The sequence below is a fragment of the Pogoniulus pusillus genome, chromosome 10 (genome assembly GCF_015220805.1).
Source record: "Pogoniulus pusillus isolate bPogPus1 chromosome 10, bPogPus1.pri, whole genome shotgun sequence".
Taxonomy (NCBI): Eukaryota; Metazoa; Chordata; class Aves; order Piciformes; family Lybiidae; genus Pogoniulus; species Pogoniulus pusillus.
This window is the reverse complement of record NC_087273.1, coordinates 5,639,161-5,656,014: the sequence shown is the minus strand read 5'-3', so window position 1 is coordinate 5,656,014 and position 16,854 is coordinate 5,639,161. Positions and strand designations below refer to the sequence as shown.

Sequence of the window (16,854 nt, the reverse complement as noted above, 5' to 3'; positions counted from 1 at the left end):
CTGAGGAGGAGGTCGCAGAGGAAGTTGTATCCTTGCCATATCCTAAAATCATCCAGCAACGTCTGGGATACATCACTGGAGTCTTTGAGAAAACAAGAGAGTCCAGCAAACATCTCAACTATTTCTAGGGGTGAAAGGTCATCAGATTGCTGCATGTTCTGCACACAGGTGGACAAACATTCCTTTTCTGGAAAGAATCAGAAGGAACAAATTAAGGATTCTGCTGACATAAATCACAGCAAAAACCACCCAACTTCACTAGTTTAAGAATCATGGCAATAAGGCAGCTGTTGGTTAACTATCTCCTATCACATAACATTGACTATCACAGAGCATTTTGCATCACAGAGCACACACAGCATTCTCAGGTGGCTTTGGATCCCAGCCCTAACCTCCTTTTGCCAACTGTTCCTCCCTTTCATCATCTTTAGTCTTGTAAGGAGGAGACTCTGTGGTTTTTCCTTACAAAGGTTGATGGGAAAACTCAGCAGAATAAAGAAACAAATATGGCAACTGTAGAGAATTCTAAGCCATGTGTGGGTTTTTTTAACATGAAGTTATACAAAGCACCAAATTCAGCTCTTTCCACTGCCAGGTGAAGGCCTGCACACAGCCCTTTATACCAAGTCTTCTTAGTGCTGCTCTGGTTAGCATTTCTTGCTGCCTGCTAAATTCTGATCAAAGAGACAGCTTGTCTCCTTGGGTTGGACCTCACACACCACCAGTTCAGTGGTCAGCAGCACAAATCCAGGCTGGGTGAGGAGGAGTTTGAGAACAGCCTTGAGGAGAAAAGCCACCAGAAGGTTGATAGAGACACAGGCAAAAAGCCCTTATCACCTTCTAAGCCCTATCTGAAAATACTGAACTGATGACTATTCTGTACTTCCATGTGATCTTGTACTGTCACATCTTGTCTGACTGGGACTGGAAGCATTCTGCTCCAGTCCTTCAGTGAGAAATGGAAATGTGGGTGAGGAAAACTCAGCTACAGACACCTCTCTCACTATGTAAGTGCTCTGAAATGTCACCTGTGAATAACTACAGATCCAAATAAAATACTTGGAAGCTTTCCTCAGTCTGTTACTTTTATCACAGAACTGCCAGGGTTGGAAGGGACCTCAAAGATGATCTAGTGCCAACCTCCCTGCCAGAGGCAGGGACACCTTCCACTCGATCAGGTTGCTCAAAGCTCCATCCAGTCTGGCCTTAAAAGCTTCCAGGGATGAGGCATCCACCACTTCGCTGGGCAACCTGTGCCAGTGTCTCGCAACCCTTGGGATGAACAACTTTTTCCTAACATCCAAGCTGAATCTACCCACATCTAGTTTTCCTTTTATGCCTATTTGCTAACCAAGAAATCCACTGGAGAAGACAAGACAATCAACAGTCTTGGCAGAAGACTCATACCATGGATGTACTTCACCACGTTGACACTAAGGCCGTGCCGAGATATGGTCATCAGCACTTCCCCTGCGCTCTTCCTCCAAGGCAGGTTATAGGGAGGGCACCACGAGGTTATTGCACTGAAGAGAAGCTGGAGATCATCCTTCTGGGCCAGCTCTTCTGCTGGGGACACAAAACTGCACAACTTCACTAGGATCTGCAATAAGGAGGCATTAAACACATCATTAGTACCCTGACCAGTGCTACTGCTGCCTAGACTGAGAAGTTCTCCTTTTTGTCCACAGTTACCTGTGCTGCTTTCCCTCTGCATCTTGCTTCTGTCACCTGAAGTCAATGCTATTGCACTGCATGGGCTGAAGTCAATGCTATTGCAAGCTTCAGTTCAGTTTAAAATGACTAGCAAAAGGTTAGCAGCAGAGTTTAAATCTCTTAGTTTAAGTCTCTTTGGCTTCTTGTTGCCGAGAAAGCCAACGGTATTCTGGTGAGCATTAAGGGGAGTGCGGCCAGCAGATCAAAGAAAGTTCTCCTCCCCCTCTGCTCTGCCCTAGTGAGACCACTTCTGGACTATGGTGTCCAGTTGTGGGCTCCCCAGATCAAGAGGGACAGGGAACTAGTGGAGAGTCAATGAAGGCTTCCAGAATGATGAAGCAAGTGGAACATCTATCTGATGAGGAAAGGCTGACAGCCCTGTTTGGAGGGGAGCAGACTGAGAGGAGATCTTCATAGAATCTCTGAATGATGTGAGGTTAGAAGGAACCTCTGGAAATCATCCAGTGCAATAAACATCTTATAAATGTCCACAAATATCTGAAGGGTGAGTGTCAAGAAGGGGACAGGCTCTTCTCAGTAGTGTCCTGTGATAGGACAAGGATCAGCAGACACAAACTGGAACACAGTAACTGCAGGCTCTGATGGTTCCCAGATTCAAATATGGGAAGAGAAGACTCCAGGGGGACCTTAGAGCTGCCTTCCAGTATCTGAAGAGAGCCTACAGGAAGGCTGGAGAGGGACTTTTCATAAGGGTATCTAGCAAAAGGGCAAGGGGTAATCCTTTGAAGCTAAGGGAAAGCAGGTTTAGACTGAAGCTTAGGAAGAAGTTATTCAGCACAAGGGTAGTGAGACTCTGGAACAGGTTTCCCAGAGACATGGATGCTTCCTCTCTGAGGGTATTCAAGGCCAGGCAGGATAAGGCCTTGAGCAACCAAGTCCAGTTAAGAAGCATCCCTGCCCATGGGGATTGGAGTAGGTGATCTCTAAGGTCCCTTCCAACCTGAGCCATTCTGTGATAATTTAATTATTTGGTTTTATATCCATGGATTATTTCCATAATTAAAGGGAAAAGAGCAGGTGTTAAATTAGTCCATAGACTATTATCAATATTAATGAGCTTTCCTATGTCCACTTCAATCAACAGTGGCTAAAGATACCAAACTCTGGTAGGATCAGTTAGAGCAAACCAGAATAACAATCCACATGTAGCTCCTTTTAAGGAGCTGCAAGAGCTGCCTGTGCTTTTGTGAAGAAGATATTGGCCAAGGACAAAACCCACAGGCAGAGTGGAAATATAACCTGCAGGAAAATCCATCCTACTCTGAGCCATCAGCTTGTGAAGCAGCAAGGAAGAACAAAACCTGGCTGAAGTGGAAAGTTTCTGGACTTTTCTCAGCTGCAGCATTTCTTACAAACTCCATGACCTGTTTTACCTTTCTTACCTGCACAAAGACTTTCTGTAGCAGTGCTCGGCGCTCTGCGAGAGGTAGCTCATTCTGTGCTCCCCCAACTACCTCAGGCACATGTGGAAGGTCAAAAAACAGATAGAGACATTTGACGAGCGTGGAAGGCACTGACATAGTAGTCATGCAGTCCACAGTTTTCTGGGGGGATAAAAGAGAAAAAGGAAACAAGAGTTCAGCACATTACTGTCTTCAAACAGTCAAGCTCCTAGAATGCAGTTGATTTGAATGCTGACTTTTCTCTCTCACACTGCTGCTGAGGTGTCCACAAGGCAGTGTGGGTTCACCTTCTATTCTTGAATGCCTACCTAAAAATAGGATCACAACTTACTTGCAGGACAACAGTATCTAACACAGTCTGGAGCAGTCACTGGACAGGACAAGCAAACACTGACAAGTTCTACCAGCAGAAGTTCCCCAGTTGCTTACAAGACCTTCAGTCAAGCCCTCATTAGCTATCTATTTTTTGGCAGCAGTAGAAAGGGGAGTGGGAGAAGGACTACTCTATGGCTCTACTATGACTCTACTATTCCATTTATGCTTTCACTTGGCAAGAAGGTACAAAGCAGGCATAAGGAGCAAGGTAGCAGAAAACATGGCAGTCCCAGCAAGCAGAAAGATGAGTTGAGGTGGAGGCTGGTGACATCCTAAACAGAGCAGAGAGACAGAGCAGAGCTGGAAAACCAAGAGCTGTCCAGTACACTGGCAGAGAGAGGCTCTCCAAGGGAGGGCAGTAAGGATTCACAGTGCACCTCACTGCTCCTGGCTTGGCTTCTCTCAGCTGCTACTGCCCCCTCCTTGACAGTGGAGCTCAAGTTGAAATCTGGAGTGATTTAGGTGCTGTGTGTGGCATGCATCTCATGGGGCATTCAGCATCAGAAGCTTTTGAGGAACAATACAAAGCACGTGCACAATTCAAGAGAAATTATAAACTCAAGTCTCAGAATTAGGATTTTTTAAGGCAACTGACTCAACCAGGAGCTCAAGCACAGAAGTTCTGTGCCAGTATAACAGAAAAGCTCCCTTCATCTAGAAAGCAGAACATAGTGATACATTTTTAAAGCACATCCATACATTTGGGTTTTGTCTCTCCCACACCACAGTTTCTTTTGGGCCTTGCTGTTTAAGACTAACCTGTCCCGACGAAGCTAGTAAATTGATTGTGGTGAGCAGCATCCAACCTCTACTTGCTTCTTCACTTTGATTGACCTCCAGAAACTGGACTATGGCACGGCTTGCAGCCTCTGTAGGGAGTACAGGTTAAAAAAGCAGTAAGAATTCAGTTTGACAGCCCACAGAAGGCAACACATCCTCTCAGCAGTCCTGTGCACTGAGCAGTAATCTGCAGCATTGCTTGAGAAGAGGACATGGTTTAGGCCTACACTCTCCAGACACACACCTGGCTCTGATACTAGCAAGGCTGCAAAAAGTCCATTTTTAGGTCATGCATCATCCTGTAAACCAGCAGGCCTTTTGCTTGACTTTTTGGCTTCATTAAATGCAAGATATTCTTGTCCAGAAGCATGAGGTCACCATGGCTTAGTGGCCTCAATGGCAAAAGCTGACACTCAACTTCTGAGAAATAAGGCACTGAAACAACAGCATGGAGGGTAGAGGAAAAAGCCTGGAGGTGGAAAGGAGGGGTGGAGGGGTGCAGACAGATAAAAGAAATAAACAGGAACAAAAATTAAAGTTAAGACTAAGATCCCCCATCCTACATGGTTTGGAAAATGAAAACATTGACAAGCGATGATTACTTCTCATGAACCATGACCACTTCTGGAATCACAAAACACTGAGGGTTAGAAGGGACCTCCAGAAATCAGACTCCAACCCCCCTGCTAAAGCAGGATCACCTAGGGCATGTCACAGAGGAACACATCTAGGTGGGTTTGGAAAGTCTCTAAAGAAGGAAAATCCACAACCTCTCTGGGCAGCCTGCTCCAAGGCTCCAGCATCCTCACAGCAAAGAGGTTTCTCCTCACGTTGAGGTGGAACTTCCTGTGATTGCTGCTTGTCCTCTGACTGGGTATCACTGAAAAGAGCCTGGCTCCATCCTCCTGACAGCCACCCTTCAGACACCTACAGACACTCGTAAGGTCCTGTCTCAGTCTCTTCTCCAGAGGCTCCTCCACCTCAGCCAGAACCAAAGGTAAATCCTCAGGCTAAGAAACAGTATCAGCCTCAGCGAACAACCCAACAGAGAATGCAATCCCATCCCACTGCTGTCTGATATGAACTCAGGGGAGGAAATCTCTGAAGTCAGTCTCGATGCCACATCCACATTTCTTGAACACCTCCAGGAACAGTGACTCCACCACAAAAATCAATCAGTTTGGAAAAGACCTTCAAGATCATCGAGTCTAACACATCACCTAACACCTTCTAATTAACCACCTCCCTGGGCAGCCTGTTCCAACGCCTGACCACTCTTGCAGCAAAGCAGCTTTTCCTAATCACCAACCTAAACCTCTCCTGGCACAATTTCAGGCCATTTCCTCTTCTAGTCATCCTTGAAGGTGTGACTCAGGGGTTAAATAGATGCTTCTGAAAAAGTTGTCATGCTGCTGGCATCCTAAAGGCAGAGCAGTGGCAGGCTATATATAGCAGCTTCAAACCTGTCAGTCTTAATTAAGCACTAGCTAAAACACAGACAGCATTTTAAGTGCAGGAAAAAGTTCTCTTGTCATCTGCTCTAAGCAGATTTGATAGCACCATCATCTCAGATTAATTTCTATCATCTACACTGGTCTTCATTTATTTCTTCTACCTTCTCCCTGGATCTGAAGGGCTCAAGTCATCTTTACCCATAGCACATCCTCTACGTGCCTCACCCAGATGTTCTCAGCTTTTCAACACCTGCAGAACAAACCACCACCATCTAGGGCTGGGCTGTGCTATGCAGAACAGCAAGAGAGGAGTGAGAACCAGAACAGATGATGTGAGTGTAGGCAGCTGGACAGCAGTGCTAGCACCGCAGCAGCCCCAGGCAATGCTGTGGGCTTGGGGCAGTGTGGCTGGAAAGCTGCCTGGCAGAAAGGGGCCTGGGGGTTCGAAGCGACAAGCAACTCAGTATGAGCAAGCAGTGTGCCCAGGTGGCCAAGAAAGCCACTGGCATCCTGGCTGGGATTAGAAATGCTGTGTCCAGCAGGAGTAGGGAGGTGATTGTCTCAGCTCTTTAGAGGCCACACCTTGAGTATTGTGTTCAGTTTTGGGCACCTCAATACAAGAGAGACGTGGAGGTGCTGGAGGAAGGCAACAAAGCTCAGGAAGGGCCTGGAGAATAAATCTGATGAAGAGTGACTGAAGGAGCTAGGGATGGTTAGTTTGAAACAGAGGAGACTGAGGGGAGACCTCACTGCTGTCTACAGCTACCTTAAAGGACTCTGTGGAGAGGTTGGTGCTGGTCTCTTCTCACAGGTAATTAGTGACCATCAACCCAATGCCACTATGTCCCCAGGTTTCCTGAACATCTCCATGGATGGTGACTCCACCACCTCCCTTGGCAGCCTCTTCCAATCCCTGACCAGTCTTTGCAGCAAAGGAATTGTTCCTTATCTCCAACCTAGCCCTCCCCTGGCACAGCTTCAGTCCACTTCCTCTCATTCTACCACCTGAGACTAGGGAGAAGAGACTTACCCCCACCTCACTGCAACCTGCTTTCAGGGAGCTGTAGAGAGCAATGAGGTCTCAAGAGATTTTATCTTCTAGTACCATAACCAGCAGATGATGGTGCCACCAAACTTTTGTCTGTTTATTCTGATCCTAGAGTAGAGCACTGGTGAGAAAATATCTGTGCATACGCCAAAGGGGATGAGGGGGAGCAGGAGGTGTAAGTGGGTGTGTTCAGGTGGTAGTGGAAAGTGAACTGAAGTCAAGGACCCTAAACTAAACCTTCAAAAAGTCTCTACTGCTCATGGGGAATGCCTGGAAACACAGGCAGATATGGGAAGACTATGAATATTTCCAACTGCCTGGGTAGTAACAAGGAAATATCCAACAAAAATGGGATGGCAAAGAGTCTTCTTTAACCACTACCTGTGAAATCATTGTGGGTAGAAAACAAGCAAAAACCCTGAAACTCAACAACAACAAAATTCACCTGTGACTTGTGAGGTGTCAAGGATAGCACCTGGATAAACTTGGAGCAACAAGCAGAGGTATAGGAATACCTCTGGAATAAACATACCAAAATGGGCACTTTTAGCAGAGTCCTTCAGACCAGCAGGCATGACAGATACTGCCCAGCAAAGCAGGTTAAATGAGCACCATCATTCTGCCAGCACTGCTGTTGGACATTCATCTTGCCCAAATACCCAAAGAAAACACATTTTGTGGCTGTTTACTCCCCGAAAACAGGTTTTGTCTGGGGTATCTGTTTAGCCATCTGGAATGTTTCACTGTTAGTTACTCTACTTAAAATGGAAAGAGATTCTAATTGCACAGTTTGTGACTCCTGCCTTTGTGCGCAATCATTTGCAGAGTCTTTCCCAGCCTTGTTATTTCCTTATTTACCACCAAATCCAAACTGAGAAGCCAACACAGACCTTAAAATTCTCTGCTAGACAGAAACTTGATACTTCTTGGAAGCATTCCTCTTCAGAAGAGGAAATCAAAAGAGGAAAGCTAATGAAACCTCTTTGTGGCTCATCGTCCTCGCTTACGCAACTGGAACACGTGGTCAGGTTCTGACACGCTCAGGGTGAAACAGAACCCAATCTCACCCAGAACTTTAATAAACAGAGGAAAAAGAGAGGTCCACTAACATTCTTCTAGTGGTGCTGGTCCTAAAGTGGGACTTGCTGTAATTTTACATCTTAGTATATTCCAGCAACAGCTAATTAAAACTGCACGTTTTGGGGATGTTAACATATCTGAGGGATAAAACATCACTGACAGACACCTTGAGCAAGATCCAGCAGCTATCACAGACATGTTCTTGGTCTCCTTCTTCTGGGAGATGATAAAACTTCACTCTTTGGCATGAGTTGTAAAGTGTGTGAAATTCAGCTTTCGCCATAACCCAGGCTCTCCAAGCCAACTCCCCTAACTCCATAGCCCAAGGAGGAAAGCTCCAGACTCCTCCTCCTCTCTGCCTCAGCCAAAAGAAATGGGAGCAAACACATTTTTGCTGCAGCGCCTTAATGCCTGAGCCTGCACAGCTGCTGTGGATAGCAGCTCAGAGCATTCTGACTGATGCAGATTTCATCAAGCCCAACCTTGTGCCCCACACAATCAGTACCTGTGGACTTATTTGAGGCTCTCCGTCGAATTTCAGTCACCATCAATCGTGACACTTGAGTAGTAAACTGTAGGAGGTCAGAAAATTTCTCTGTCATTGTACTTGGAGGAGCATTTCCAAACACCTAGAAGAAAAAAAAGATGGATGCATCAGGAAGCCATTCCATTTACAAGGATCACTATGCACTGCTACCTTCCTCTGCAATGAAAGAGTAGCTTTGGAGATTACAAGGATTTGTTCTCCAGCAGTATCCATCACTCTGCTGACTTTCCCAGTTCATGATCCAAGATGTATTTGTAGCTGGAATTAAGTCATCATTCAGGGGGGCAAGATCTAATTAATGAAGGGGGAAAAGGGAATGACAAGTTTTCCTGGAAGACAAAAACCCCAGAGAGCTTCAAATGAGTGAGGCTTTTAGTGATGAAAGGGGAGAGAAATGGATTGAAGCTTGAGGGGAGTTCGAGACTGGAGACGAAGACGACAGTGAGGCTGAAGAGACACTGGTACAGGTTGTCTGTGGATTCCTCCTCCCTGGAGGTGTTCAAGCCCAGGCTGGATGAGGCCTTGAGCAACCTGGGCCAGTGGGACCTGCTGCTCTCCCTGGCAGGGGGTTGGAACTGGATGACCTTTAAGGTCCCTTTCGATCTACACCAATCTAAGAATCTACGAATACTGAGGTAGAGATTGGGTGCCAGGACAAGTTCTAACATATCAGAACACATCAGAGGAGTGAACTGCATGTGCAGAACAATGTGTGTGAAGTCTTACAGAGGGCACTTGGAAGGAGAACTGCCCTGGTAAGTCTTCCCTTGATAAAGTGACCATATCAAGAAGCCTCTCATGCTGACAGCATCCTAAGGCCTTATTTTCCTCTCTGGAAATCCTCCTGATCATAACCACAGTAATTACTAGAGATTTTATCTTTTTTTCCCCATAAACTGCCATTTCATGCTAGTAACTTACTTTTCATTAGTTTGGTTAGTAAATAATTCTTCAATCCCACTTCAGAGGGAGAAATGCATTAGCCCTCTGGCACCGCACTAAGCTATGCAATGCAACAGTACTTCAGAATGGATTAGCTGTCTGGGGTGGAGGGGGAAGTTTACTTCTCATTCAAGACTGCACACAAAAAGGAGTCTTCACCCACACTTCTGATGTAAGCTTTGCACTGGTCCCAGTAAAGGCAGGCTGCTCATTACCAAGCAAAGCTGCCAACTGAATTCTGCCATCATCACTTGTGTCAATGCTGATAACAACCAGAATGGTCTCAACACCTCTCCGCTCGTTTACATTTTTCTCCCTCGTGGCAGGAGTGTCACCACGAGCCAGGAAGCATAAAAGATCCCAGTATTTATCTAATACAACTTCAGCTCAATGTGCTTCATTTGCCTCTCAGAAAGAGGATGTGATCTCCAGCAGTAAATTGATTGGGACTCAACAGCTGCTTCAGCCTGGGCTCTGTCCCCAGGGTGACCCAGTTACACTACTACAGCTGGCAGCTGACACACTTGATCGAGGTCACTCTTAAGTCGAGGGACATCCAGTGAAATCCCCAATATTGCAGCCAACAAGGATGCAGGAGGTTTGTGGTACTGACTTAACCTTGCAACCCCAAAGTTACTGAAGAAAACTTCAAAGGCAGAAGACAGAACAACCTTTGTCTGACTTCTTACCCTCCTTAGTATCGGTTCTCTGGCACGTTACAAACCGGCCAAAAACATTTTCCCTGCCTACTCACATTGCAACGCTATGATGCAAGAGAGCCAGGAATACAACACTGAGCTTGAACACTCTGTTTCCTCACAATAAAAACATTTTTTCCACAGGAAAAAAAAAAAGGAGCAACTCTCATACAGGAAATTTCAAGCACTGTTAGCAATAAATAAAGACAACAGGAGCCCAGACATTGCAGGCAGATGACTATTTGGAGCAGACCAAGATAAACATCCCTCTTTGGGATTAAATATATCCCAGTCTTCTACCAGAGAACACTTTTATGGCACACCCCTGTGGCTTTGCTTAAGGAACACTAGAAGTACTCAGCTACACTCAAACCTGTTCAGCAGAGCACAGACAGCTCTGTAAAGGAGCTGAGAGGTCCACTCTGAACTGGAATCCAGTTATTACCTGAGAGCTTAAAGCACCTGCAGCTAAGGACTGTTTGAGAAAGGAGAAGCTTCCTAAACCAGAACTTTCAGCAATGTTTTAGCATTTCTTGTCAGCAAAAGTAGGACTCAGAGCAAAGTCATCTCAGAATTTAGAGTGAACCAAGATTTATCTGAATATCTCACCTAAGACTTTCTGGAAAAGGAAATATTTCTCTTGTTCTATTTTTTTATTCCACTCAGTTTCAGAGTTTGCCTTACTCTGACTCACAGAGCTCCTAAGCCAGCAGCACATAAACAGATGGAAACAGTGGCCAGCTAAACATTAGCCAGCAGTGTGCCAAGGTGGCCAACACAGCCAACAGCATCCTGGCCTGTATCCTTTGTGTCCAACAGCAGTAGGGAAGTGATTGTGCCACTGTACTTGGCCCTAGTGAAGTCACAGCTTGAATAGTCTGTTCAGTGCCACAGTATAGGAAAGACATTGAGGTCCTGGAGAATGTCCAGAGAAGAGCAACAAGGCTGATGAAGGTTTTGGAGGGCATGTGATGGAAGGAGCAGCTGAGGAAGCTGGAATTGTTTAGTCTGAAGTGGAGAAGGCTAAGGGGAGATCTTATGGCTCTCTAAAACTACATGAGAGGAGGTTGTATTGAGACTGATGTTGGTCTCTCAAGTAACTAAGATGAGAGGAAATGGGTTTAAATGGTCCGGGGGGGGGGTTAGATTGGACATTAGGAAAAACTTCCTTTACTGAGAGAGTGATGAGAGATTGGAACAGGCTACCCAGAGAGGTGGTGAAATCACCATCCCTCTAAGTGTTCAAGAAGTGTGTAGTTGTGGCACTTCAGGACATGGTTTAGTGGTTACAGTAGTTGGGTTATGGTTGGCCTCAATGATCTTAAAAGTCTTTTCTAGCCTTAGTATTCTCTGTCTGTTCCAAACCAAGCTGTACCACAGAGAGTTGACACCCCAGAAGACACAAAACTAGGGAAGCCAAGGAAGCCACATAGGACTCCCTATCTAAGCCTCAGAATAAGATGGTGGCATTAATCAGAAACCTTAAAAAGGTAAACTGTGGAAGAAGAAACAAATAGATGATAATCACAAATGCTGAGCTTCTTGAACACAGGAAGACAAGAATGCATCTGTGTGAAATGAAAGGAGAAAAAACCCTTGCAGCAGGGACAGATGAGACCTAGCTGGCCAAAAGAACTCACTTTTGTTTGTGCTACACTAAGAGCTGGTTGATGACTGCTAAAGCTTACCAAGGACTGCAAGAAAGGAAGAGAGACAGCACTAACAATGCACACTTCCCTCAGGGTGCCAGGCTCCAAGTCACGTTTTACAGGGCTTGGAAACTGAAGTGACATCATCTGGCAACAGCCTGTATTTGTGGGAAGAAGGGCAGCTCCAAGAAGGTCAGACTGAAAACACAGTCTGAGGAGAGCAATGTTAAAACCAAACAAGGAGACAAGAGGAAGAGAAACAATGGTAGGTAGGCTCTAAAAGTACAACATTTAGCAGAGAAGAATGTGTCTTTTCAAGCATTAAGTTCATCTCAGAAAAGAAGGGAACAAAAGAGTCTCCAAAATTTAGAGAAGGGGCCAGAGTCCATCCTCAGAGTTAAATGGATTCTGTACAGAATAGAAAAGGGAGGTGGGGAACCTGTGGAAATAAAAAAGCCTTGTGATAAACAAGGGAAATAGCAGGATCTGGGAGGAGAGAGCAGCCACAATGCATTCATTCAGACAAAGAAAAGAAGGCTCCAGGGAGACCTTGGAGCAGCCTTGCAGTACCTGAAAGGGGCCTAGAAAAAAGCTGGAGAAGGACATTTTACAAGGGCTTGCAGAGCTAGAATAAGAGGGGATGGATTGAAGCTTGAGAAGGGGAGACTGAGACTGGAGATTAGGCAGAAATTCTTGGCAGTGAGGGTGGTGAGACACTGGAACAGGCTGCCCACAGAGGTTGTGGATGGCTCCTTCCTGGAGATGTTCAAGGCCAGGCTGGATGAGGCCTTGAGAAACCTGGGCTAGTGGGAGGTGTCCCTGCCCATGGCAGGGAGATGGAATTGCTTGATCTTCAAGGTCCCTTCCAAGCCAAACCATTCTATGATTCTAGGAATCCATGAAAACCAAAACTGTCCAACCCTACAACCAGGCTTCAACAGGATCAAGTGGAGGGACTGAGGATTAGGACAAAGTCAGAAAGTGGTGGCAAAAAAAGGTATCAAGAAAGAAAGAGGGGAAATAGAAAAGGGAGAAACAGAGAAATTAGAACTTAACTGTTCTTTTTAACCTCTGAAGTCTAACCAAAGTGTAAGCACAGACAGGTGTACAGAAATAGGACACACACTGCTGCACAAGTTGTTCTCAATCCCAGTTATATCACTGACTACCATTTACATAGGCACAATCCTACTGCAAGGAACTCCCAACATAGGCCAGGAGAAAATGCCTTCTCTACCTGCAGATGGTAACTAAGTAGCAAAGAAGCTCTAGAGGCAGGTTCCCTTTTTCAGCAGCATCAGCCACCTGTAACCAGCAGAGGGAGATTCCTAAGCTTGACTGCATCGAAATAACCTTCACACTCAGATTCCACTGTGCTGATTTGTAAAAGCAAATGAAGAAAGCCCATAGCTAAAGGGCATGCAACCCGGGCAGATAAAGGCAAGAGAAAGCAGGCCAACTGAACTCACTTCTCCCAGACTTACACAACAGGTTACCAGGAGAAGTAGGAGTAAGACCTAGGGCAATAGAAGTGTGACTGGCAGGATGAGGGAAGTGATACTCTCTCTCTATCCTGCTCTAGTGAGACCCCACCTGGAGTACTGAATTCAGTTCTGGTGCCTCCAGCAAAAGATGGACATGGAATTGTTGGAGATGGTCCAGAGGAGGCCACAAAGATTATCAGAGGGCTAGAGAATCTCCTCTGTGGGGACAGGCAGGGAAAGTTGGGACTGCTCAGCCTGCAGAAGAGCAGGTGGCAGGGAGAACTTAGAGCTGCCTTCCAGTATCTGAAGGGGCTCCAGAAGAGCTGTGGAGGAACTTCTGACAAGGGCTGGGAGTGACAGGACGAGGGACAGTGGCTCTAAGACACAGAAAAAGTAGGTACAAAGTAGCAAAGAACAAGTTTAGGTTGGAAATCATACAGCTGTGCAGTAACAGCAAGCTCTGCAGAAACACTCAGTGGCAGCCTACCAGCAGCTGTGGATTACACTGCAGCAAAGTGGCAGTAGAAGGACATCCCCAGCAGCAGGTCTGTCCACTCACACAGCACTGTAAGAGGAAAACCAAAGAGATGCCAACAGAAGAAAAGCTTTTGCTGTACTAGAACCAAAAGTCTTAGGAATCCCAAACCTGAGCAGTCAATCTAGACAGAGAAAAAGCCTCTGGCAGAGTGTCTCCAGCTCACCCTGTTGAAGACTGGCAGCATCATGTAGAGTTTTTCCTCCTGCTCTTTCTGGGTCATGTGTCGTGGTGGATGGCAGAGCTCCGTGAAGAGGCGGCGCAGGTGCATCAAGCCCAGGGCATTGTCCTGGGGGCTGCACTCCTCCTGCCGTGGCCGGCCCATGATCCTCTTCACCATGTTCATCTTGGCTGGCTTCTGGGAGCTCCCTTCTACCCTGGTGACAAAGAGAAAACAAACTCCCTGAGCACAAAGCTTTGGAGGCACTGTTATCCCTTCAGTATCATACAATCACAGAATGGTCTGGCTTGGAAGGGACTTCTAAAGGTCATCCAGTCCAACCCCCTCTGCACTCAGCAGAAGCATCCTCCACTAGACCAAGCTGCTCAGAGCCTTGTTGAGCCTCACCTTAAATATCTCCAGGGATGAGGCCTCAACCACCTCCCTAAACAACCTGTTTAAGTGTTCCACTAAACACTACAGAATCACAGAATTATTGATGATCTCAGAAATCTATTCCAGCCTCAAGCCCAGCCTATGACCCAATACCACCACATCAACCAGACCATGGCACTAAGTGTCACATCCACTCTTGCCTTAAACACCTCCAGTGACAGCAACTCTATGACCTCCCTGGGCAGTCCATTCTAGAGTTCAATGTCTCTTTCCATCACTAAACATCCAACCTAAACCTCCCCTGGCACAGCTTCAGGCCATGCCCTCTTGTCCCATCACAAGTCACCTGGGAGCAGAGCGTGACTCCCACCTTACTACAACTTCCTGTAAGGTAGTTGTAGCATGTGGTAAGACTCCCCCCTGAACCTCCAGGGTAAACAATCCCAGCTCCCTCAGCCTATCCTCATCAGACTTCCCCTCCAGCCCTCTCCCCAGTCTCATTACTCTCCTCTGGACCAGCTCCAGCACCTCAACATCTTTCTTGCAGTGAGGGGCCAAAGCTGCTCAAAGTGAGGTCTCAAGAGTGCCAGTACAGGGACAGAATGACAGACCTGGTCCTGCTGGCCACACTGTTCCTGATACAAGCCAAGAAAGACCAACTTGCAGAGAAGAGCATTAGCTCATTTTATATTGACTAGTAGGTGCTGCAGGATTTAAAGGCAACAGCCTGAAAGAGGGAAACACTCAATGCTCTTCAGCACAAAGCATGACTGCCCAGGTTCTGCCCACAGCACAGCACCTGGGTCCTCTCCATCAGATGGTGGCTGTGATTGTTTGGTGCAGATGCACCAAAGATCCCACAGCAGTTGCAGCACTGCCAACTACATACTACAAGGTGTTCTCAGCAGCAATAAATCAGTACCAGCTATGCACCTCCATGACTAAACATACAACCACTGAGGCTGGGAAAAACCACTAAGATTTAAGTCCAACCTTCTACCCAACACCACCATGACCATTAGACCTCGTCCCAGAGTGCCACAGCTACCAGTTTTTTTAACAACATTATCCCAAACACATTGTGCAGGAAATCTGAATGAACATCTGAGATTTCCTTTGGCCAGCCCATACAGGGATGTTTCTTCTAGCAACCATAGCATAGGTTATCTATGGAAGGAGAAGAAAAGACAGCAGAGATGTGCACGAGATTCTCCTTAGCCCACTTCTCCAGAGCATCCAGACCCCTCTGGATGACATCCCATCCATCAGTCATGTCTGTCAGCTGCACCACTCAGCTTGGTGTCACCTGCAAACTTGCCAAAAGTGCCTCAATCTTGCTGTCTGTAGCACTGATGAAGATACTGAACAGCACTGGTCCAAACACTGACCCCTGAGGCACATCCCTTGTCACCCATCCCCACCTGGACATTGAGCCATTGACCACTACCCTTTGGGTGCAATCATCCAACTCATTCCTTACCCACTGGACAGTGCACCCATTGCATTCTCATCTATCCAATTTAGAGAGAAGGATGTTGAGGGGAACTGTGTCAAAGTCCAGAGAGATGATACTTTTTGGTCTTCCTTTGTGCACTGACACAGTCACTAATCAGAAATTGTGTTCCATAAAACACCTTAGAAGGCTTGAAGGCAGCCAGGGTGAGAAACATGGCACACAGATATAATCACAACCCCAAGCTAAGGTATGGCAATGCACAGCTACTGCTGGAGCTACCAAAACAGAGAGAGAAGCACAGCCAGGCAGAAGCTGCAGGAGACACACTGATTTTCACAACAGCTACTGCAGGTCCAAGTTGTGCACTAGCTCCAAAGGCTGTTATTTAAATAAGCAGACAGGTAATTAGCTGCTTGGTAATTACAGTCATAAGGGTTTCTCCAGGCACTGTACTGCTGTTCCACCAGCAGCTGTGCAGCAAGGCAAGAATCTGCAGAGGAAGCAATGGATTCTAATGGGACACCAGTGCACACCTCCATCCCCAACTAGCTCAGGCATAGGGGTGATGGGGACAAGTTACTGCTGGGGAGATTCATACTGGACCCCAGAAGAAAAGGTTTCCCCATGAGAACAGCTGAACATTGGAATCATCTCAGCAGTGAAGCCCTCTCCACTGGACAGTTTTAAGACTCAGCTTGCCAGGTCAGCTCACTTCACCTGCACTGCGACCTAGAAAGGTTGCAGCAGATGATCCTTAGGGTCCCTTCCAACCTAGTATTCTGCAAGAAGGAAACTCAAGGTAAGTCTTGTCACTACAAGATGATCTGGATGAGGGGATTGAGTCCAATGTCAGTAAGTTTCCATATGACACCAGGCTAGGAGCAGGTGTGGAACTGTTGGAGGGTAGGAGAGCCCTGCAGAGGGACCTGGCCAGGCTGGATGGGTGGGCAGAGGCCAACAGGATGACATTTAACCAGGCCAAGTGCAGGGTTCTACACTTTGGCCACAACAACCCCAAGCAGCACTACAGGCTGGGGACAGAGTGGCTGAGAGAAGCCAGGCAGAGAGGGACCTGGGGTAGTGATGGATAGTAGGCTGAAGATGAAGCAGCAG

General features: G+C 46.6%; 1 protein-coding gene across 9 annotated transcripts in view; it reads right to left on the bottom strand.

The window, feature by feature from the left end:
- WDFY3 (WD repeat and FYVE domain containing 3) overlaps positions 1-16,854 on the bottom strand; it is a 165,453-nt gene that overhangs the window by 101,179 nt on the left and 47,420 nt on the right. For 8 of the 9 annotated variants that reach the window (XM_064149629.1, XM_064149628.1, XM_064149631.1 and 5 more), the window contains 6 exons: positions 13,896-14,106; positions 8,380-8,503; positions 4,272-4,381; positions 3,117-3,278; positions 1,408-1,600; positions 1-187 (listed from right to left, as the gene is read on the bottom strand). In XM_064149629.1, coding sequence (XP_064005699.1) covers positions 1-187; positions 1,408-1,600; positions 3,117-3,278; positions 4,272-4,381; positions 8,380-8,503; positions 13,896-14,075 — 956 coding nt within the window. In that variant the 5' untranslated portion in view covers positions 14,076-14,106. The remainder of the gene's footprint in view (positions 188-1,407; positions 1,601-3,116; positions 3,279-4,271; positions 4,382-8,379; positions 8,504-13,895; positions 14,107-16,854) is intronic. The other variant, XM_064149633.1, reaches the window with a different exon arrangement.